General features: G+C 43.4%; 1 protein-coding gene across 7 annotated transcripts in view; it reads right to left on the bottom strand.

Annotated features, from left to right (window-relative positions):
- Nucleotides 1-5,528: 5,528 nt before the first annotated feature.
- The window catches only part of chchd3a (coiled-coil-helix-coiled-coil-helix domain containing 3a), a 59,028-nt gene continuing 42,893 nt past the window's right edge, over nucleotides 5,529-21,663 (bottom strand). For 4 of the 7 annotated variants that reach the window (XM_034526390.1, XM_034526391.1, XM_034526393.1 and 1 more), the window contains 4 exons: nucleotides 21,016-21,086; nucleotides 9,308-9,443; nucleotides 9,037-9,077; nucleotides 5,529-6,228 (listed from right to left, as the gene is read on the bottom strand). In XM_034526390.1, coding sequence (XP_034382281.1) covers nucleotides 6,219-6,228; nucleotides 9,037-9,077; nucleotides 9,308-9,443; nucleotides 21,016-21,086 — 258 coding nt within the window. In that variant the 3' untranslated portion in view covers nucleotides 5,529-6,218. The remainder of the gene's footprint in view (nucleotides 6,229-9,036; nucleotides 9,078-9,307; nucleotides 9,444-21,015; nucleotides 21,087-21,663) is intronic. The other 3 variants (XM_034526392.1, XM_034526394.1, XM_034526395.1) reach the window with 1 other exon arrangement.

Raw genomic sequence — 21,663 nt, 5'->3', positions numbered from 1 at the left:
CGAGTTACGGTAAAGGGCACAAAACCATCTCACACCATGGTTTCTAAGAGGGAACCAACACCTTTCTGAAATTATGTTGAAATGGATTGTATTTCATTGCACTGGGCTTTCTAATTTTCCGGTAATTAAGAATAAACTCCATTATCATCACAGCACAAAGGCCTCATGTGTGGGAATGACATACACAAGGAACGAAACAGGCAGCTTCCAGGGAACTTTTACATTAAAAAATAGTTTCCATTTTGTGAGTATGTGTGTGTGTTTGTGTGTGTGTGTGTGTTCATGGTCTACAAGGTCATCCTCCTGTCCCGGTGGTCCTACTGTCTCAGCGCAGCAGCTCAGGGCCTCATTACTGCTCACTTTTTTCTCTGGAGGGAAACTGAGTCAAAGCCAAGCTCTCACTCACTGCCTCTGTCTACCTACATATACCCCCCCACCCCACACACCTGATGTTGAATCTCTCACAACGCTCTAATGATAGAGATCCTCCATGCATGTGTAAGATCTTTCCCTCACATATTTGTCCTTCTCTTCCTGTAACTGTTATTCTATCACCAAGTGTATTTAACAGATAGCTCTTCATCTCTGTAGCTTTTTCCATGTCAGCACAGTAATGTTTTTTTTTTTTTTAATACATAATTGACTTTATGTACTTGTATTGACATCGTGTCCTTATAATGGAATTGTTGCCAATTAAAAAAATGCTGTTGCAGGGTCAAACTAACCTCTGGCAAGAAAAGAGAAGCACTTAAAGTAGTAGGAGTATTAAATAGACACATGTTCATATTTAGTTGCTGAGCTATTAGTACAGCATACGTTGTTTATTACAGAGAGTTTCCTGCCTTTCAAAATCTGTCATCCAAAAACTAGAGACCCAATCATGGCTGTCTACTAAACCTGCTTTATTCTGCTGACTTTCCATCAATTGGCCACCACAGTCGTACATAATTAAACAGGAGCAGTGATTATCGATGTCGTTTAGCTAGTTTGAGAATGTATGGAAACAAGCTTCTAATATAATCATGCATAAAGACTGGAAACAGCGGGCCTGGTTCTGTCCATAGGTAACAACATTATGCCTCCAAGCCCCGACACAGCTGACCAACTAACATGTTATATGTTGTCTGTTTGGTCATTACTACAGTTTTTACAGTGGGTTATGTGCCAGACAATTTCATGGCTGACTGTGATGTTACGAGTGACAGCAACAGTTACAGCTCCCGGGCTGATAAATACTGCACCTTTAAATGTGCATTTTCTTGCAAATAAACACACTTCCTAAAACCTGACACTTCATTTGATATTTTTTTTCATTCTAAGGTAGATCCCTTTCATCGCAGTGAACTATCGTTTGGCTCAATGACCACTTCAGTTCGACTCGGCCCAATGAGACTTCCTCTGTCACCAAATAATGTTTGCATGACCAGAACTTCAGTCTGCCAAAGAAAAAAAAAACAGGGACAGGAAGGAGGCAGCACTTTCTAACACAGAGCCAATAACTCACTCCCCCTAGCTGGAACCAAACATGTTGTTATGGCGCCATGCAGACAGACAACAGAGAGAATTAGAGAAGAGGTGCAGACAAAAACTAAAAAGTACAAATAAATAAAAGAGCAGGAGAGAATGGCAAAGGGGAGTGTGAGGGAGAGAGAGCTCTATAAATTGTAGCCTGAGCTGCAGGGAGGGCGAGCTGCCTGATGAATAGAGCCATCAGCCTAAGCAGAGGCTACAGAGCAGCCTGCCATCTGCCTGCCCATTACTAGAATGGAGTATACGAGGGCCGACTCATCTGCAGGCCCCACTGGCATCGCTGGCAACCAAGAACTTTTCTTTATGCGTGTGCGTCTCTTGATGAAGTCCAAACGAGACGAGGTGTCCTCGCCATCGACGAGATCCAGAAGCACATTCCCCAAGTGTCTTCTGTTGGGTTTTTAATATTTGCGGGTGAATGCATTTTTCAAGAGCTTGTATCTATTTGGAGCGTATTGTGTGTTACTGTTTGTGTGTGTGTGTGTGTGTGTGTGTGTGCGAGGGCGGCCCTCGTAGAAGAGTTACAGCAGCGTGGCAGACGCTTCACACATCATTGGCAAGCAGGGAGAGCCAATCAGCATCAACAGATCCGCCCCTCAGGCTGCCGGACTATTCCTCAGTATCCTTGATGATTTAGAGAGTGAGAGAAAGAAGTGGGGGGGAAAAAAAGTACGACAAAAAAAAAAACCCCAAAACAAAGCAGGAGACGGAACAAAAGAACAAAAAAGGAGAGTAAATTCAAACACAAGAATGGGGATTGACTATGTGGAGAGACACTAAAAAGGCACACACACACACACACACACACACACACACACACACACACACACACACACACACACACACACGCACACACACATATATATATATATACACGGATAAGAGAAAGAGAGAGTGTGTGGAAAACTTTCAAGGGAAAAGCTATTTTCTCTCCATAGAAGGTCATTAAATCAAATGTGATTAGTCATCATGGTGGAGGAGGCTCTCTTTTGTATTTCAGAGTTGAGTGCATCTGGTATATTTTTCTGCTTAAAAGAGAGCAGAGGCAATATAGGATTGAAATATCATGAAAAGCAAGGGAACAACAGTGTAGCGTTATCCTAATCGCTTCACAGTCCAATGCAGGAAGTGGTTGTCGCTGGGAGTGACAAAGTTTCTCTGCTCGTACAGGGACAGATGGCACGGAGCGCTTAAAGAAACCGTGAACGCCTCACTGACAGATGCTGATGGCTCACTTCTCTTGGGACACTCTGAATGTACGTGTTCTTCCTACACCGGGTGCGTGACTTCTCGTGTTCTGGCGTCTCCCAAGGGTGTCAATGCTCGGCGACTAACGAGACAGACCTGTCCTCCCGTGTCGACCATTGAACGTCTTGCTTCTCGTGCCCAAATCTACTGAAAAGAATGATCACAATCAATTTTTCCAAAAAGAAGACCGTGCTGCGAGAACACAATATTTTGGCACAAACATTTTTGGACTACGTGACGAGAAATCATCCTGATGGAGCGAGCTCCAAGAGACGTAACAATCCAAAGTATTGGAGGCACATCTTTAGTGTTCCGCTACTGCCAAACATATTTGGATCGGTGTGAAAATAAAAATCACGGCTCTTGTGCTGCAGCAGCAAGTTTGTCATGTGTTAAGAATTCAAAATTCAGAGCACATCTATTGCCTCCACACGGCTCTCAACATGGCGATGGATGAGCGATATTAATGCTCTTAATAATCACTAAGTGAAGGCCAGATCGGTTTCACCTTCACATGAATGGGCCCGACCCCGCACAGCGGCCTTGGGGAGCCCGAGAGCTCGGACGCCGCCTGTGGGCCCACTGCACCTCCACTTCAATATTTAGGAGCAGCTCGATCCTCAAGGACACCTCAGCAACACTGTGATGCGGAACAATTATTCTTTTTTTTTTTTTTAATATAGCTCACTTTGTTATTAGGAACACTTTTTCCTATATTTATACTGGAAAAAGCTTATATTAAAATCTCATTACTCATACCACCTGATAAATGGAATATCTTAACAGTGGCTTCAGGAGGCGGGCATACAGTATAAATTCCAGCTAATATAGCACTACATACATTTTGAATTTTATTATGCCCATCCCTTATGTACCGTTTCTCAGGAAATGCATTAAACTCAAGAAACAGTGCTTCTTTTTTTCAACTCATAAGAGCCAAAAGCACAAGAAGCTCTCCACATAGAATATATTGTTGAGATGGAGTATTTTCATAGGTCATGGTGGAGGCCTTTAAAAAGGGAAAGGTGAGCTCCATGTTTGGATCTTATGATTCTCTAATCATCCTTTAATCATATCAGAGGGGATATAATCTCATTACAGACAGAATACACCGTTAAATCACTTATCCTGGCTCGGAGGTACGGGGTCAGATGGAGGAGTCGTGCAGCTTGTGTCAGAGTCACAGAGGGAAGAACAAGTGGGGTATAAAAAATAAAAAAAATAAGAAGAGGGCTTGTGGAGAAACACCTGCCATGAACTCCAATAGCCATTATCCCCAACCTTTAGAAAACCCGTCCAACGCACACACACACAGTATAATAGCGGTCAATCCCTCGCCCCTTCGAGACTCCAAAAGTCAAAAGGCAAGAGGACAGCTGACTGACAGACAACAGCGGGATTAGTCAGAAGGAATCACATGCATGCGCGCACACACACACACACAGCTTGCTCTCTCGGTTGCTCTGTCCGTCCATCACTCTCTCTCACTCACTCACTCACTCACTCACTCACTCACTCACTCACTCACTCACTCACTCACTCACTCACTCACTCACTCACTCACTCACTCACTCACTCACTCACTCACTCACTCACTCACTCACTCACTCACTCACTCACTCACTCACTCACTCACACACACACACACACACACACACACACACACACACACACACACACACACACACACACACACACACACACACACACACACACACACACACACACACACACACACACACACACACACACACACACACACACACACACACACACACACACACACACACACACACACACACACACACACACACACACACACACAAACACACACACACACACACACACACACACACACACACACACACACACACACACACACACACACACACACACACACACACACACACACACACACACACACACACACACACACACACACACACACACACACACACACACACACACACACACACACACACACACACACACACACACACACACACACACACACACACACACACACACACACACACACACACACACACACACACACACACACACACACACACACACACACACACACACACACACACACACACACACACACACAGCTTCTGATGCAGCATTAAGATAATGTCTCCAATATGATCACCTGCCTCCACATCAACCCCAGACGGCGTCCCCTCTGACTGAGAGAGACAGAGAGACACACACACACACACACACACACACACACATACCAGTTAAACCCAACCGAGAGAGTCTGGCAGAGTGCAGACAGCGTAGAGAAGCCGTCTCCTCCAAGACAACATTAGCCTGGGAGACTGAGCCGAGAAGGGACACTCCAGAAAGGAAGAAAGACAGAAGGAAGTACATAAGTAAAAGGAAAGAGGGACAATGAGGGGGTAAGGAAAGAGAGATCCCTGCTCTTTCACTGAATAGCTCGAGCGCAGCGAGGATTCACACAACAGAGATTTATAAAGAAAAGACAGACAGCTCGAGAAACAGAGAGAAAGCTAGATTATGAACCAGAACATCTGGGACGGATGTTACCCCAGCGCTCCAGTCCCCCTCTCTTGGGCTCATTCACTCCGTTTGGCAAAATGTCGTCGTGACAACATGAGGGCTGCGCATCCATCAAAGACGTACAATGCTTGCTTATGTAATTACCATAAAGTAGACACACACACACACACGAGAGAGTCAGAGACCACTGAATATTCATGGAGGAAAAAGTTAAACAACAGTTCCTGCATCGTTTCGTCTTTTATTTCCTCTGATCAGACATTGTCACAAGTGTTGGTCTGGATGAATTCTCTACACGCAGATCGTTACATTATTAACTCACACGAACAGATGCAAAGACGGAACAGATGATGGGTACATGTGTATTTGTGTACAGGAAAGTGCATCAGGAGCAGGAAAACAATGAATTATGGACAAGAAAATATGACTGACTTCTATTCTTCTAAAAATAGACTTTGATTTAGCCAACAGTGTTGAGGTGAGAGGGGATGGGTCCAAGTGGCAGGTCACAGAGGTGGCTTACGTTCTTGTGGTTTTGTCCGGTTCATATTTACGGTCCTTCTAGTGGGCCAAACTCAGGCCTGCAGGGTCCTGTCAGTCCCTGCTCTTTCTCCAAAATGGCAGCCTGTGTCACTGCCTCCCTACGTACTCATAGGAGAGATAGACAAAAGGTAAGAGAGGTGGGGAAGGAGTGTCTATTTCTCTATCAGGGTGCTGTGCTCGGTGCCTCTGGTCCGGTTTGGTTCTCCACAAGGGTTTAGAGGGGCACGGTGCGTCTTGGTGCTGACTCATTCCTCACTTCCTCCACTCTGGCTTGGTCTGTTTGTCGGTCGGTCGATAATCAGTAATCCCACACAATAAACTCTTCATTGCTCTCCCTTTCTTCCTCTCTCTTCCTTAACCCCCGGTCCTCAACTTGTTCTGCAGACAAAAGCAAAGAGAAAAGTGCATTAGAGAGACAGAGATGGCATAAAAATAAAAATAGACAAACAAACAGAAGAGAAAGATATTATGTCCCTCAGAGGAGACAAGGCAGTCAGAGGAGGGCCTGAGACTAAAAGGGTGAGTTGGAGAAGAGGAGAATAGACCCGAGGGCAGTGCATTCCATGTAAGAGATAAGTGCAGCCACAAATCCCCAGCACTCCGCCATCTCCCTGTCAATAACCATTTGAACTGTTCTAGTGCAGCTGATGCCACTGAATGAACACTGCCGAAGGAGCGAAGGGTGGAGGAAAGAAAAGAGGGAGAAGACGCAAGGGACATGAAGAAGAGGTTTACGTAGACAGAAACTTTAGGAAGAAAAACATCTTCGTCCTCACTGACCAACTTAATAATGGGGCTTTGGATGAGATACAGTATGTCCGTCTGTTTCTTTTCATTTCTTCAAAGGAATCTACTTTTGATCCGACCATGAAATGATTATTGACACAAACATACAACACTCCACCAGGAATCATAAATAAAACCAGGTCGGAACAAGAGGCAGAAGAGATCACTGAAAGGATAATTCCAGTTTAATAAATACTTTGTATTTTCATCACTTCTGTTGGTTCTGAGAACATTGTGACGATGTTGTGATTCTTTTTCTGAGCTTAGTGAGCTTGTGCTTTCCCTTCCACACACCTGGGGCTTTCTTTAAAACCTCTGTTGGTGTCTGAACTACTTGGCCAAAATAAAATAAAAAATAAAATACAGACAAGATTTACTGACGTCTAAAAATATAGAAAGGACAAATTAAACCATTGAAATAGACTTTATTATCAGGAGCTATTCGGATTGAAATGTCAATACTTAAGAGCTGGCTCCCTTTTCCTTTTGATACTTGCAAACATAACACCCTCTGAAGCCACACATAGGGCTCTCTCTTGCACATTTGAGAGTAAAAAGGAGATGGAAGGGTCAATCTAAAAAAAATGAAGTGGGGAAGGAAGCGATAGGGAGCAAGATGCGGCGAGAATATGGAATGAGGAGGCAAGCAGCGGATGGAAAGATGAGCTTCCATGATAGACTCTTACTCATAGAGGGAGTGGGAAAAAGAAAGGGTGTCCTCCGACTGCCTCTTCCTCACTGTTTGCTATCTGGACCTGTTAAATGCTGAATGCATTAGGCATGTGACTAGGGATAGTGGCAGGGCAAAATGGGGCACAAAAGAGAGAGTGAAAGTGGGTTTAAATATTATCCATGACTGTGGCGATATAAACGCTAATTATCAGTAACAAAGGCCGGCCGGCTGACAACACCTCCCTCTCTCGGCTGACTCTAGTCGAGGGGTCAAAATTGTAAATCTGAGATTCGCCGGATTTGGTTTTTATCCCCAGCGAGATAGCATCTTGGACATCTTCCCCATCTATACCTATGGCGCTGCAGTTGTAAGTGGAATTTAAGATTTGAAGGGGAAGGACGAGGAAAGGGGAAAGAGATTTTGCTGTTTGGAAATGGCATGACCTATGATATCAAGTGTCTTTGAGGAGATGAGAGCCGGCTGTTGGCGCCTTATGGATCTCCTCTGACCTCCAGAGGTCAAAGGCATGTCCTTTGACATTTGTTCCTAGTGCAGCTTCCTGCTTGTCTCTGATAAAGCTGTGTAAACATCCTAATCATGAAGCTGCATCAGCTCATATCAATCCGACTTCATTCCTTCCCCCTATTTTGCCGGCTGTGTAATTCAGCATATTATTCCTTTACAGCCTTATCACAGAACTGTTTTCGTCTTTTCTTTTTGCACCTAATGACTTTAAAAGCAAGTCTGATACAGATAAGAAGCGCAGACGAACAGGAGTGTGTTGCGATTGCCGCAGGGTGATAAACACAAGCGGATTAACATATAATATCAGGCTTGCTTCCAAACAAATTACAAGATCATAACAGCATCCGGCCTAAGAACGTACCCTTGCTGCATCTGCTGAGTCTACAGGTAGCCGTCTTGAATGCACGTGCACACCCACGCGATGAATAAAACATTGTGCAATTTACATGATGTATAGCTTAAAAATATGTCTGCATCTGACTTTTAGATCTAATACCAATACCCGCGAGAGTGAGCGAGAGACACAAAACTCAGTTTCCTTCATTTACGGCAAAACAATGCAATTGAAAAAAATAAAAATAAAAGATCTAATAGAAAAGCTCTATGAATGTAAATTGAGCTTCTTGAAGCCAAGTGATGTTACATATTGCAAAGTGAGGGAGGAGGAATCAAGTTAATATGAACCTGAGTGACATTACTATTACCATACAGTGTGTGACCGGGGGAGACAGATGGAGGAAAAACATTTGCACTTGCAAATGAAAGGAGAGAGCACGGAGAGGACAATGCTATCCAACTAGCAGCGGCTACTCCCTTGGCCTTATTACATTAAAACACACACAGAGAGAGTCAGGGGAACGCCTGTGTCAGCAGGTATTATGGAAATAGACCGTAAGGTTTAAACTGGCTATTTAGAGTGAGATTTTTTCAGGCGCCAGTAGCCCGCTGGAAATTCTATTCTCCCGTCTAAAAGCCAGGAGCCGGCACATGTAAATGGATGCCCATGTGTATGTCTGAGTGTATATTACATTAATTCATTTAGACATTTAAAAAAGGGGATGGCTGCTAAAGTGTAGCTATCATACACACATATATGCCCAATGACGTATTCTGTAGCTAACACACACATGGGGCTTCTTTGGAATACACACATCGATTCAAATGAAAGCTACACCACAGGATTAGGAGGCGCTACAACTTACATATCATCTGTCCATGAGGGTGCATGCACACACTTGTTATTCTTTTCAGGGGGGAAAAACAACATTATTTATGAGGTTTTTATACAAATTACGTTTTACGTATTTTCCTCACATGCAATCGGGTACAGTGAAATGCTCATTCTTTTCACTCAACAAGCATGCAAAACAAATAAACATAACATGCATATGCAAAAGATGCAAGTGTAGCGTATCAAATGATGTTCACGTGAGATATGACAAACGATAACAGCTTAGTTGGGTAAACACGCACCTGTTTGGTGTTGTTGACACACTGCAGGTAGAGGGCCGCTATGTTGGAGCAGTTCAGGGTTTTTCCAACGTTCTCCTTGTAGCATGCGAGGATCTGGCCCTGCAGGTCTGCACACACAGGATATGCCTCATACCGCCTGCGGGGGGGGGGGGGAGAGAAGTGGGGAAACAGTGTGTGAAAACAGGGACAGATATGGTGGTCAAATTGGGGCAAGGGTGGAGCCTGAGAAAAAGGGTGATGGGGATGAGAGTTAATGGGAAGGATAAAAGCGTAGACAAAAGGGACTCAAAAGTGAATAAAGGCAACATGGGAAAGGCATTGCAAGGGATTGACAGCATGAGCATGAGCTATAGAAATTAAGACCAAGAGAAGGAGCGGTATGGACTGTTTATTGGTTTGCAAAAAGACCATATCAATGGTCATGTATCTCAATGCATGAGAGCTCACTGAGCTATACAGCAGTCTAGAGTGTTTACACCCGTCTGCCTTTTTTTGTGCGACTGACATTCCAGTCCAAAACACCTGAAGCAGCGATCGATATTACTGTATCTGCTGTAAAGAAGGTTAATCCGGCCATGCAGTATTACATCGACAGAGAGGTCAGAGGGTTTTCGGAAAAAAAAAACCAGACAATACAAGGTGTCAAATAAAGCTCCCCACAATAACTTCATCCCCTGAAAAGGGAGATTCTTCAGTGCTCTGGGACTGCATGGGAGAGAAGCTAACTCGGCCAATCAATGTGTAATGCAGAGTAAACAGCACTGGTTTAATCTAGACAAGCAATAAGGCGTAGTTGTTACAACGTGATGATGATGATAATGATGATGAGGTTGAAATTACCGGCAAGCGAAGTATACTTTCTTTTGAATTACTCCCTGTTCTTATGTTTTACATTTAAAACACGCTTTAAAAAGACCTCACGGAAAAGAGTATTGATCACTCGACTGGATTGTAGTGAATCCATCCATTGATTGCGCATGGCACCCTGAAAGAGTCAACCATTTACAAACTGCATAGCTGTCACCTTGGCGTGGCCTAAATGGCTAATTCAATCTTTTTGCATCCACCAGGAGGTTGTTGTTGTAGACTGTGAATGCAAATATGTCTGGTTATGGGGCTACACACCACGAGCTTAGCACTCCCAAGTCTGTCCTTGAGGTCTGCTACAGCTTTAGTGCTGCCGTCTTAGCTGGTCTGATCCAGATGCTAGGCCTTCTAATAGTAGCGGCTACGCTAAACTTCAGCGCATTTAAATGGGACTTTTATGTCAGATGTATGCAAGTGTTGGACCCTTTTTTGCCAATCTGACGGGGGGGGGGGGGGGTACCACCAGCACTGGTGCCTTGCCCAATGTTAACTGCTTTTGTCTGTCTCGTCACACACCCCATAAAAAAAAAACATGTGCATGCTCGGGCTATTATGCTAATGGAGGTGTCATCGTTTTGTTCACACCAGTGCTTAGGACACCCCATCTGCCTCACTAAACGGCTCGCGTGGGTGTGAAAGACATTTTGTCCGTCAGCAACTCTGGAGATCTCAAAGGAATACTGGGGGGTGAAGCCGAGCCCCTGGAGTCAAAATCAGATGTTTGATTCGACCCCCGGAGTGAGAAATTACCCCCCGTCGGATACAAAGCAGGGGATTGGTCGCATGGGTCATTACCCAGGGTGCAATGCAGCAGGAGGCTGGTGCAGCGTGCGCAAGGTGTACATATGTGCATCACCACATGGTCATATTTGTTGGCAAAGCTGTACAAAAAAAATTATATATATATATATATATATATATATATATATATATATATATATATATATATATATATATATATATATATATATATATATATATATATATATATATATATTGTCCTTGCTCTGCACACCTACAGCAGTGGTGTGATCAATCAATGCAGTCCATCAATCGCAGGACATTTTTAGTCTGGGCCCGCTGGCTTCCTTGAAGTACATGGTTAATTAGGGAGTTTTAGAGGTGCAGGTTGGACACCGTTGTCACCTTTGGAGCCATATATAATACGACCGGTTCAATATCCACTGTACAGACACGAGAGTGGTATCAATCATCTCATCTAACTCTCGGCAAGGAAGGGAATGCGTGCATTTCCCCAAAATGTGGAACCATTCCTTCATATTTTGGTTGATTCCACGGTAGGTGTCATCACTTTGAGTGCAGACTGGTACACTATGCTGCAGGGTGTGTGGAGGAGGTTCTGCATTTGTGGATCCATTGGGGAAAAATCCAGTCATTTGCTAGGAGGCATGACAAGGCCATTGCTCTGCGTCAGGGTACTGAACGATGACAGCAGTGCTCGCAGAAATCCTCGCCATCCTATTCCTATGGATCCTGTCGCTCATTTATTACACCGCCTATGGGCATCTACTGGGACGAGAGGAGCCACATACACCCACTAATTACTTTTTTAAGCGTTTGCGTTAATACCAGGTGCATCCTGCTGATACAAACCACAGTGTTTATCACCAGTAATGGCCTCTGAGAGAGAGCGAGAGAGAGAGAGAGAGAAATGAAGAGGAACTAGACAGTGGTACTTCTATTATTGCTTCCTCTCTGGTTCTCTCTGTGGGGAAGGGGCAGAGACAGTGGTTGAGTTTATCATGGAGACAATAACACTGTCACACACACTCTGTGGCGGCACGCTGCATCCTCCATCATCTACCATTAAGATTAACATAAAGTTCCTGCAGCCAACCACAACCACAGTTGGTAGGCAATGACTGCACCCCTGCCACCCGCCTCCTCAGTTTTACATTGGGAGCCCTCTTGTCGTTTACGAGAGCGCGGCTGCTGTAGTGCTGTGCAGAAGGGTGAGCCGATGCAAAAACACGTCATATTATGAATGCGCTATAAACCATAACAAATAGAAGATTACCCTTTAATTAATACAATGTACTCATTTTTAGCAGAATAATATAAATCTATGATATGCAATACATCTAAGCAAACAATACACTCATCTAACACACTTGTGGCCATTTAAAAAAAACGTACTATCTGAAGAGAGATTGACCAAGGTAATCTCAAAATTCTTTCAGCGAAGTTATGGAAATACATTCAGGTATTGTACTGAGTTTTTGTGACAAATTTGTATCCTCTTTTTATTACAAAGCGCCAACAATACCTCCCAACAGAGCTATATTCTTCATGTTGAATTCAGAACTAGATATAAATATTATCAGGAGTAAACCACTACAAAGTGTAAACACATTAGATTCTTCCACTGTGCGATTAGGGTATAATTAAAGATATTGTCAAAAACATGTGAATCATCCAGATCCAACTCAACTTGAGCAGTGAGGCATTTATAAACATCGAGGCTGTACCACACTCCCAGAGGCAAATCCTCTTTGATGGTTATGTTTGAATGGAAATGAAAAAGAAACAAAGAGGCACTTTCACATTTGTTGCAGCCCTGGTTTGGTCATATTTAGGTTTTGGTTGACAAGATGTGACATATTTGGGTCTGTTGTGGGTAGAAGAGAACCTGGAGCTCTGTTGGCCAGTGGTTCCCAAACCCTTTTGCTTCTGACCTCTTTTTATCAAGCAATGTTGACTTATCATAGAGTGCATGTCCATGAATAGCAATTTTTCTTCTCAGATTGTTTAATTTAATTTTTTTCAGAGGGTTGAGGATGTCAAACTATGCAAAATTAAACAGAAAAGTCTGAAAAACAGAACTCTATTACAGAGAATTTAGTTTTTGCTTTATTTCCTGACCCCGTAGATTAATCTTGTGACCGACAAAGTGAAATAATTCTTAGTGACACTGCTGCTCTCGTATAGATTATTCTACAGGTTATAGAAACGGCCATTGCTAATAAATGCTCCCTCCTTTTTTTCCCCCATCTCTATTCTTCTTTTATTCCTTTCTCCTCTATTCCCTCCCTCAACCCCCCAGAGGTTCATGGTATATTTAATACAACTACATGTGGTGGGAGACTCTGAAACACAGAGACATCTAGCCATTTGCGTTATTATTTGCTCTATACGTGTGTGTGTGTGCGTGTGCGTGTGTGTGTGTGTGCTGCTGTACCCCAGAGACAGTAAATCTAAACCGTCATATAGGGGTCTCGCCTCGTGCCATCAGTAGTAAAGGTCTCTATAACACCTTATCCACCCCACCCCCACCACACATCAAGCAAGTCGCCATTGCTTTGATCCATTGATAGGAATGAAACGGTGGAGTGAGGCTGGTTTTCAGATATCTACATTACAGTTTCTCTGCTCTGCGTCATAAATCACAAAGGAAGGAAGGGAGTGGAAAGAATAAGGACAGAGGGGGGGGCACTCCATTGAGAAGCTGCGACAGAGATGGGCAATGTGTGCTTGTGAGACGGAGGGCAGGAAAGAAAGAGAAGAAGAGGGGGAAGAGAGATGTAGGAGAAGCAGAGGAAGAGCCTCCACAAAGCACAGCTGAAACTCCCTGCTCACTTCCTTTGTGAAGCTTTCCTTCAGGAGAGAACAGAAAAGGGAGGTTGAGAGGAGGGGCAGAAATGATATGAGAGGGTGAATGTGTCCCATTTAACAAGTAATAAGGCAGAACAGATTACCTACTCACTCTCGCTCTCACTGTCCGTCTCCCTCCTCAAGGTGTCCCCATATCATTTAATACAAGCCCCCCGCTGCACAAGTCAGCACATTTCCATGGAGGGGGCATATTCCTATAGGTTTATAGCGACGGATACATTCTGCAAAGAACATATTGACTGCAAGAAGGACGTATTGAGATCGATGTTGGGCTTTTCATACAATATGCATGTGTTATGCCAATAGATAGAGCGGGGAACGGTGTCAGTACATTTTTCAAAACCAACGTATATTGACCATGACTACCATCTGCTGTAACAATGTAGAGCGAGTGCACTAAGATGACATTCATAGATCTCCGTTATGGGTACAACATGCTTCAATAGTTGGACAAAGTGCGAGACACATCTGGAAAGATGTACGTTCATTTGTCATAATTTGAGACGCATTAAAACTCAGAACAAAAGACAAAGTCGCACAGATACCACACGAACAGGCAGGCGCACAGGCAAACACACATTGTCCATTCCCTGGTTAGCAACTGCCCCCCTGCAAAAATCATTATGGACTCCACAGACCGGCTCTGGAGGAATGCTGGACAACGTTTTTGCGAGGAGAGCACAGCTTTCTTCCAATAATATAATAACATAGCAAGCAGTGGATGGGCAATACATATGTAATTGCTGCAAACAGCTTAAGAAAATGAACATAAACTTAATTACCGCCTCGTGGTTGTATGCCTCAACCAACCAGTCAAGTCTAATCAGTTCGTCCAAGTGGACTTTTGTGCCAAATTTGAGTCACTTCAACCTGAGATATCGCGCTCCCGAGAATGGGAAGTGAGGACAGACGTTCGGCCGTACAACCCAAAAACATAAAGGCCATGGCCGTCGCCGGGGCGGAAGCATAACATAGCATAACGTGTGTTTGTGCATACAAACATAGGGTGGTTTCATGACCCCAAAATAACTATGTTCATCAAAGAATAAATAAACGGGACACATTTTGTTTGGTACCAAAACAAGACTCAGGTTTTGTTAGAGACGAAGGAATCAAAAAGCATTCATCATTAAAAAAAAAGCAAGCCAGCAATCCTATCCAAGAGGATGCCACAGGACTTTACTAATGGACTTCTCATTATATTTCCATAAAAAAGCGCTTGACAAAAACAGGTAGAAGCCACTTTATGGTCTGATTTGATCAGATTTCACACAGGTTGCCAGTATTTATCTTCCTCAATCTCTGACTTGTTCTCTTGCCTCCATTCATCTACAACACTTACTGTAGCTCCATCGACAGTATGGATTACACTCGGCTGCCACCAGATTGAGTTCCAAATCACCACATTCTCTATTTATCATCATTTGGGTCCACTTAGGGGTTAATAGGGTTAAGGGGTGGGCGCTGGTTCCCCCTTAAGAAGCCCTCATGTTCTCTCTAGTTAAGGCAGGCGTCAGTACCGAGGGGGGCAAATAAATACAAATGATCCAGTTAAGGAGAAAAATGACACACATTTCGCTCACGCTGCTTTTTAAAAGCAGACCTGAGTGACCCCCTGCAGTGAAATCCATCAGCATGGATAAGAGATTAAATAAAAAAAGAGAGAAAGAAAGAAAGAAAGAAAGGGGGGGCTGTAACAGAAAGAGAATCAAGAAAAGTGGGATGGATAAAAGAATATTCAAGAATTGAGAACGAGCGAGAGAAAGAGAGAAAGAGAGAAAGAGAGTGAGCGGAAAGCAGACGATAACAAAGCGGGTGTGAGCGAGAGAGATTTGAATTAAGACAGAAAACACAGCTCATAAGTGAGCAGCGAGGAAGACAGAGAAGGATGAGTGGGTGAGAGGGGGAAAAAAAGACGAGTGTATGTCCTGTTTGACCCCTCTTCAAACACACTCCAACAAGGAGACTGGTCTCCGGCCTCAAGCTGAGGAGGACGAGCATGTTTGGAAAAACATACCCCTGAAAGACGTTGGCAAGTTCAGGGCTATTTGTGTGAGATGCCGTGAGCTTTGTGGTTGGTAAATATGCTGGTGGACATTCACTGCATATCCAAGAAACGCCAGCTGTCACATCGTTCCTGCTCCATCATTCATGTCACTGCGCTGCTCACTCGATGAAAAAGCCCCAAAGAATACAGAAAACCAATAAAAGCCGTGAGTGGCATTTCCAATGCCGCAAAGTCACTAAATCGGCCACTAAAAGGTGTGAATGTGCATTGTGTGTGTGTGTGTGTGTGTGTGTGTGTGTGTGTGCCCACGCAGGTGCCGAGAATTGGGTGTGCTTTTTACAGCCAGCACTGCGAAGATCTTAAGGCAGAAAGAAGAGCTTTTAAAGCAGTTATTGACTTCTGTCTCTTCAGCTGACCACCATCTTGTCCCTGCACCCGGGTTGCCTAGCGACAGATTCGCGGTTCACCCTCACCTGACAGAGGGGTCAAAGCGGTGCTCCGTCTTTGCTGCCTCGCTGGCGACGACTTCAGAGAACAACACCTCCACTATGACTGAAGTGCTTTCCTATTGAATTAATTCATGTTATTTCTTTTTATAATTAAAAGAGCTGCTTGGCGCGATTAAACATCAATAAAATCACTACTTCATTAATTTTGGGACCTCAGTATTATTCGCTTAAACAAACAGAAGCACTGCCAAAAAAAACGGAAAGCCTCAACACCTTATTTACATTTTGGAGCAGAAGGGTGGATTCAACAGGAAACCTGCTGGAGTTTCTCCAGCGTGTTTATCCTCCAGTAATTTGAAAGAAAAATGAAATGTTCGGATTTTGTGTCCACGACCTTTGTGACAAGAACGTAATGGTTTGTAGAAAATTACTGAAACGTGGTCTTAAACGTAAATGACACAATTCCGAATAAACTTCACCATGATCTTGGTTTACTATAATTAAAACAAAGTAGCAGATTTTCGCTGCAACTAAATTACGAAGGAGTTTGCTGGTAATATTGCACATTGTGTTCATGCAGTTAAGAGAAAACGTTGAAGTTGCTTATTGTACAATGTTTCGGGTTAAAATGGGCTGAAAGAGGGATGAGTGGGATCTACTTTCTCCCACATTTTATGGAGGAGACGTCTCTTGACCTCTGCGGTGCAGCACACGCGCGTCATCAAGAAAAACAAAGAGACATTTACATTCAACAAGTTTCGCTCCACGCCTCCTCATTCCACCTCTGCGTGCGTGTGCGGAGGACTGCGGCTGCTGTTATTGTCGACTGGATTAAATTTTAAAAAAATTATTCAAAAGAGATAAAAAAATTTAAATATACAACAGACGTAGGGAGCGAGTGTGTCGCCTGAGGCAGGAGAGGAGTGACAGTGAAGTGAAGTGACAGACTAATATTAGATTTTATTCTCTATGGCCGACTGTGGGTGGTGGACCAAAAGAGACTTGGCTTCGACACCTACGTGCGTTTTAAGTCACAAAAAGGTGAAAACAACACAACCTTTTATGATCTTATCACCAATCACCATCGAGGCTGAAAGAGAAATCCAAGTTTTTGAGGCCTGAGAAGGGAGATGGAGACATAAGAGATGCTGGTCTCAATCCTTCAGTATAAAGCCTTGACAGGCCCACCCTTTCACCAACATTAGATGTCCCTGTCCCACCTCAATTCTGCAGGGACCCTGGACACACACAGAGTGACCTGCTTCAACAAAGAAGCCCGAAGCCCCACCAAAGGTTAGCACTGACAGGAGGTGTAGGGCTACGCCACTGTTCTTTCATTCCCCGTTCCATCTCTGCGCATAATCTTACATCCATCATTTCCCTTCATGCCTGTCAGCTTGTATTTCAAACTAAAGCTCCATTGGGTCACTGCAGCCCATCGAGACAACACAGACACAGACACACACACACACACACACACACACACACACACACACACACACACACACACACACACAACCTTGTTCATACTTGTGGTGCCGTACAGGTTACACTTCCAGTGCTGGCCGGTGTGGTAATGCATCAGACTTGGATAAACAAGTAGTGGTGAAGGGGTGGCAGGTTATAAATCAGGTGCAGGGAGAGATACAGTAGCCTCCTTTTCAGAGGCAACTGGGAACTCTTATCTACAGTCAGTGTCACAAGGAGAGTGAATAAAAGCTTCTGTGTTACGTGTATGTGTGTATACAACATACTGCATGATTACATTATCTGTTACAGGTTGTGTACATTTACGTATATGTGCAAGGGCTGTACACCAAATGTCTTTTGCCCAGGTCGTTGAGAGCAAGTTGATACCCTGCAGATTTATGATTCATGGTCAAAATTTCAGACACTCGAGGGGCCTTTTCACAGTAAGAGTGCAGTATTTGTTCCTCACTTCAGACAACAATTGTTCATGTGTCCATAATTCTGTGGGGAAAAATATGAGAAAATTAAAACAAAAAACAAATGTTAGTTTGTCAGGGCACAAGTTTTTAAAGCATAATGTTAGAGATGAGATGGATTTGTTCTCATATTAGTATTGCGCCGGCTTAAAACACTACCATTGTGAGAAAGAATATATATGCGAGTGTTTGTAATGAGGTCACAGTGATGCAGTAGCGTTCCGGTTGGGACAGCGCCATCATTCACAGAAAACCCTGGTGGGAATACTGCAGAACGGCAGCGAACAGCTGTACGGCATACGTACGCAAACCACACACACACACACACACACACGCACACACACACACACACACCTCGCTCTCTCGGGTATCTACCTTTACCACTTAAAATGTATTTTAACATTGCAATCATCCCACTGAGATGAATGGAACAAATGCACGCTGACTACTTGCTTAAGGCTATTTGTAAACTGTTTGGTTAACTTGTGTAAATCGCACACCATAATGAAAGTAAACTCACCATGAAAGGCAAGAATATTACTGACTCAAGAGAAAGACATTCAAGACAGTGACACAGGAGAGACATTTTCACATTAGTGTAAATCAACCGAATGTTTTTTGTTTTTGCTCAGAATGTCTTGTCCCGATCCGGTTTCAAATCAGAATAATTATTTCCCTCGTTGGTTATTAAAGAGCATCGACCAAAAGAGTCATAATAAGAACAGGTGAAGCATATTACTATGACACATACATTCCTCCCAATTCCCTTCCACTCTTGAGACCTGATTTTCCTGATCTGAATGACCCCCATATTCCCAACTGATCTTACATCACATGGTATAAAAACCAACCCCCCAACAGCCCCAATTAAAACTTGCAAAAGCAAACATACACATATAACCCTTGACAGGCAGAATTCTCTGGTCCCTATAATAAACCGTAGCCCAATATCAGCCATAACACTAATCAATCCCTGGAGTACTATCACTCTGTGGCACTGATATGAACTGAGTGGGGAAATGAGGACATTCTAATAAGAAAGATGTCATCTCTCGCACTTTATAACATCCTCACATTAACATATCAAATGCTAATTCTATCAAGTATGGATAAGGCTCAGCCTGTGTATTTTTCTTCTATTTCTCGGGGACATTTTCAACTTCGAGGAAATCAAAAGCCTGAGTGATACAAAGAAATTATATTTTCTGTTATTATTCAACAGAGGGCACAGATAGCATCTTATCTCTGTAGGGTCTCTGACATAAGAGAAAGAGAGAGAGAGAGAAAAAACATACATCACACATGAGCTCACACACAAACAAAGATGGGCCAAACACGCCCAGTTAAATCTAATTAACCCTCTGCTCTGATCCCCTCAATATATCCATGCCCCCGGCTTGTAACACCAGAGCTTCCCGCCATTTCATTAGCGCACACACACAGACACACATGCATACACACACACACATACATACACGCACAGATACCCGCCTCCCATCCACCATTCCACAATTGTAATCCAGTCACAACCTTGCTAATGCACCTCCTATATAATCCAATCAGCCAATCACCGCTCTTTATGCAGAGGCCTGTGTCACATGACTATCCGCACGTTATTCCAACATTCGCATGCCGTTAGCACTGTCATTTGGCACTAATGTTATTCCAGTGTTTTTTTTTTCTTTAATGTGATTTGGGAAGTCTCAGCTCTGGCTTCCACGAGTCTAGCGCTAAACCCCCGGTGGGCTAGGCTAATCAGTTTCCAGCATTTCTGAGGGAGACAATGATCCCAGTGTTAGCGCTGGCTAATGACAAGCTAACACAATTAGCCTAGCCTCCCTGGAGGAGAGCTCAGAGGCAGGGCCCATTCTTGCCCCACCTCCTACAGGCTCCTCATCCACTTTTCCTACATTACTATGGAGCCTAATGGCCTCCTATTAAAAAGACAGATGGAACACGGGTGGGGAGGGATTCTGCATCTTCTTGAGTTACATTGGTGTCGAACATGTGCTACATCTATGACTGCTTGGATGTTTATTATTATTATTATTACCTCCTTTGCTAATGACTTGAAGTAATCATTCTTTCACTGCAAGGTGTGGCTTTGACATGTATTATATATGTAGCATATAGTAGCGGAGCACTTGCACAGTGAAGACCAGACATTCACTCATGCTGCTATAATGCACTCTGGTTCGAAATAGATGCTTGCAATCTGTATAATATAGAAATATAACGGAGGAAAAAAGAGTCAAACTATTTGAAAGGCACTTCCTTTCTGCAGTACAGAGGTTATCTTTTACTTTTTGTCTTGGTGTCGGAAATACTATGTATTATAAAACTGCTACAAATTATTTGACAATCCTGCTTGACCCAGGTCCAGCTGAAGATAAAGTCTTACAGAAGAAATAACAACAACAAAAAAAACAAGAAATGCCCCGTCAGCTATCATCAACATGCGATCAGGCTTATCAGTGAACCACATCATCAACATCAGCTAATGGAATGGGCTAATGTGATCCTGATTGAAAGACGTCGGTTACAATGTGGCTTGCATGATTCAATAGTGTATTCACTGGTCCACATGGACTTCTAATCTTCAATGAATTGGACAATACAGATGGAGTTCACCGAATTTAATAAAATAAATACCTACGATGCATGACAAAAGAAGCAACAAAATCTTAAAAAGCAACAATGAAAGTTCTACTTTTGGAAGTAAACATAAAGAATGGGTTAAACTTTAGAATTGGTATGTGACTTTAAGCCTTTTATCTACTTTGGATTGACTGCGTCCAAACTTACTTGAACTTGGCATTCACTTGGTCGGCAGCTTTATGATAGTTGTCTGTGGTGACCTTGTAGAACTGAGCACTCTGCAGAGAGACAGGGGGAGAAAAGCCAGAGGGTGAGATAAATGCATGAAAATGTGATTGCAATCTTTCATACAATAAAAGTCTATCCAATTTATCATCATCACACATCCCTACTTTCAGGTTGAAGCTATTTAGGCAAAAGGAAACCTCGTAACAGTTCAGATCTGATACGGTCCTGCCTACTGTGCAGCCGAGCCTACACAACCCTGCCTCATCTTAGAGCCCTCAAACTATTTATGGAGAGGATTACCAGGAGCGCAGGTCTAATAGCACTCGGGACTATTGTCCACGACATAGAAGTGTAGCTTTGTGAAATGTAATGTCTACAGGATGCAAGTATATGCCAGGAGGTATTAAAAACTGCAACGGGGAAAAATATTGGCATTGTTGGGCGTGCACGTATGTTTGCCTCTCTGTGCGAGTGTGTGAATTATGGGTTGTGTGTTTATGTGTGCGTTTGAGCTTATCCCCTCGCAAACGGCCGCAATCCTGTAAGGTCAGAGGGCGGCTCGTCAACAGTCAAAAACCCCCAGTGACCAAATGAACCCATCGCAGGACTCCTCAGCCTGAATTACCT

Source organism: Cyclopterus lumpus, chromosome 23 (genome assembly GCF_009769545.1).
Source record: "Cyclopterus lumpus isolate fCycLum1 chromosome 23, fCycLum1.pri, whole genome shotgun sequence".
Lineage (NCBI taxonomy): Eukaryota > Metazoa > Chordata > Actinopteri > Perciformes > Cyclopteridae > Cyclopterus > Cyclopterus lumpus.
The sequence above is the reverse complement of the archived record's forward strand: the minus strand, read 5'-3'. Positions and strand labels throughout refer to the sequence as shown.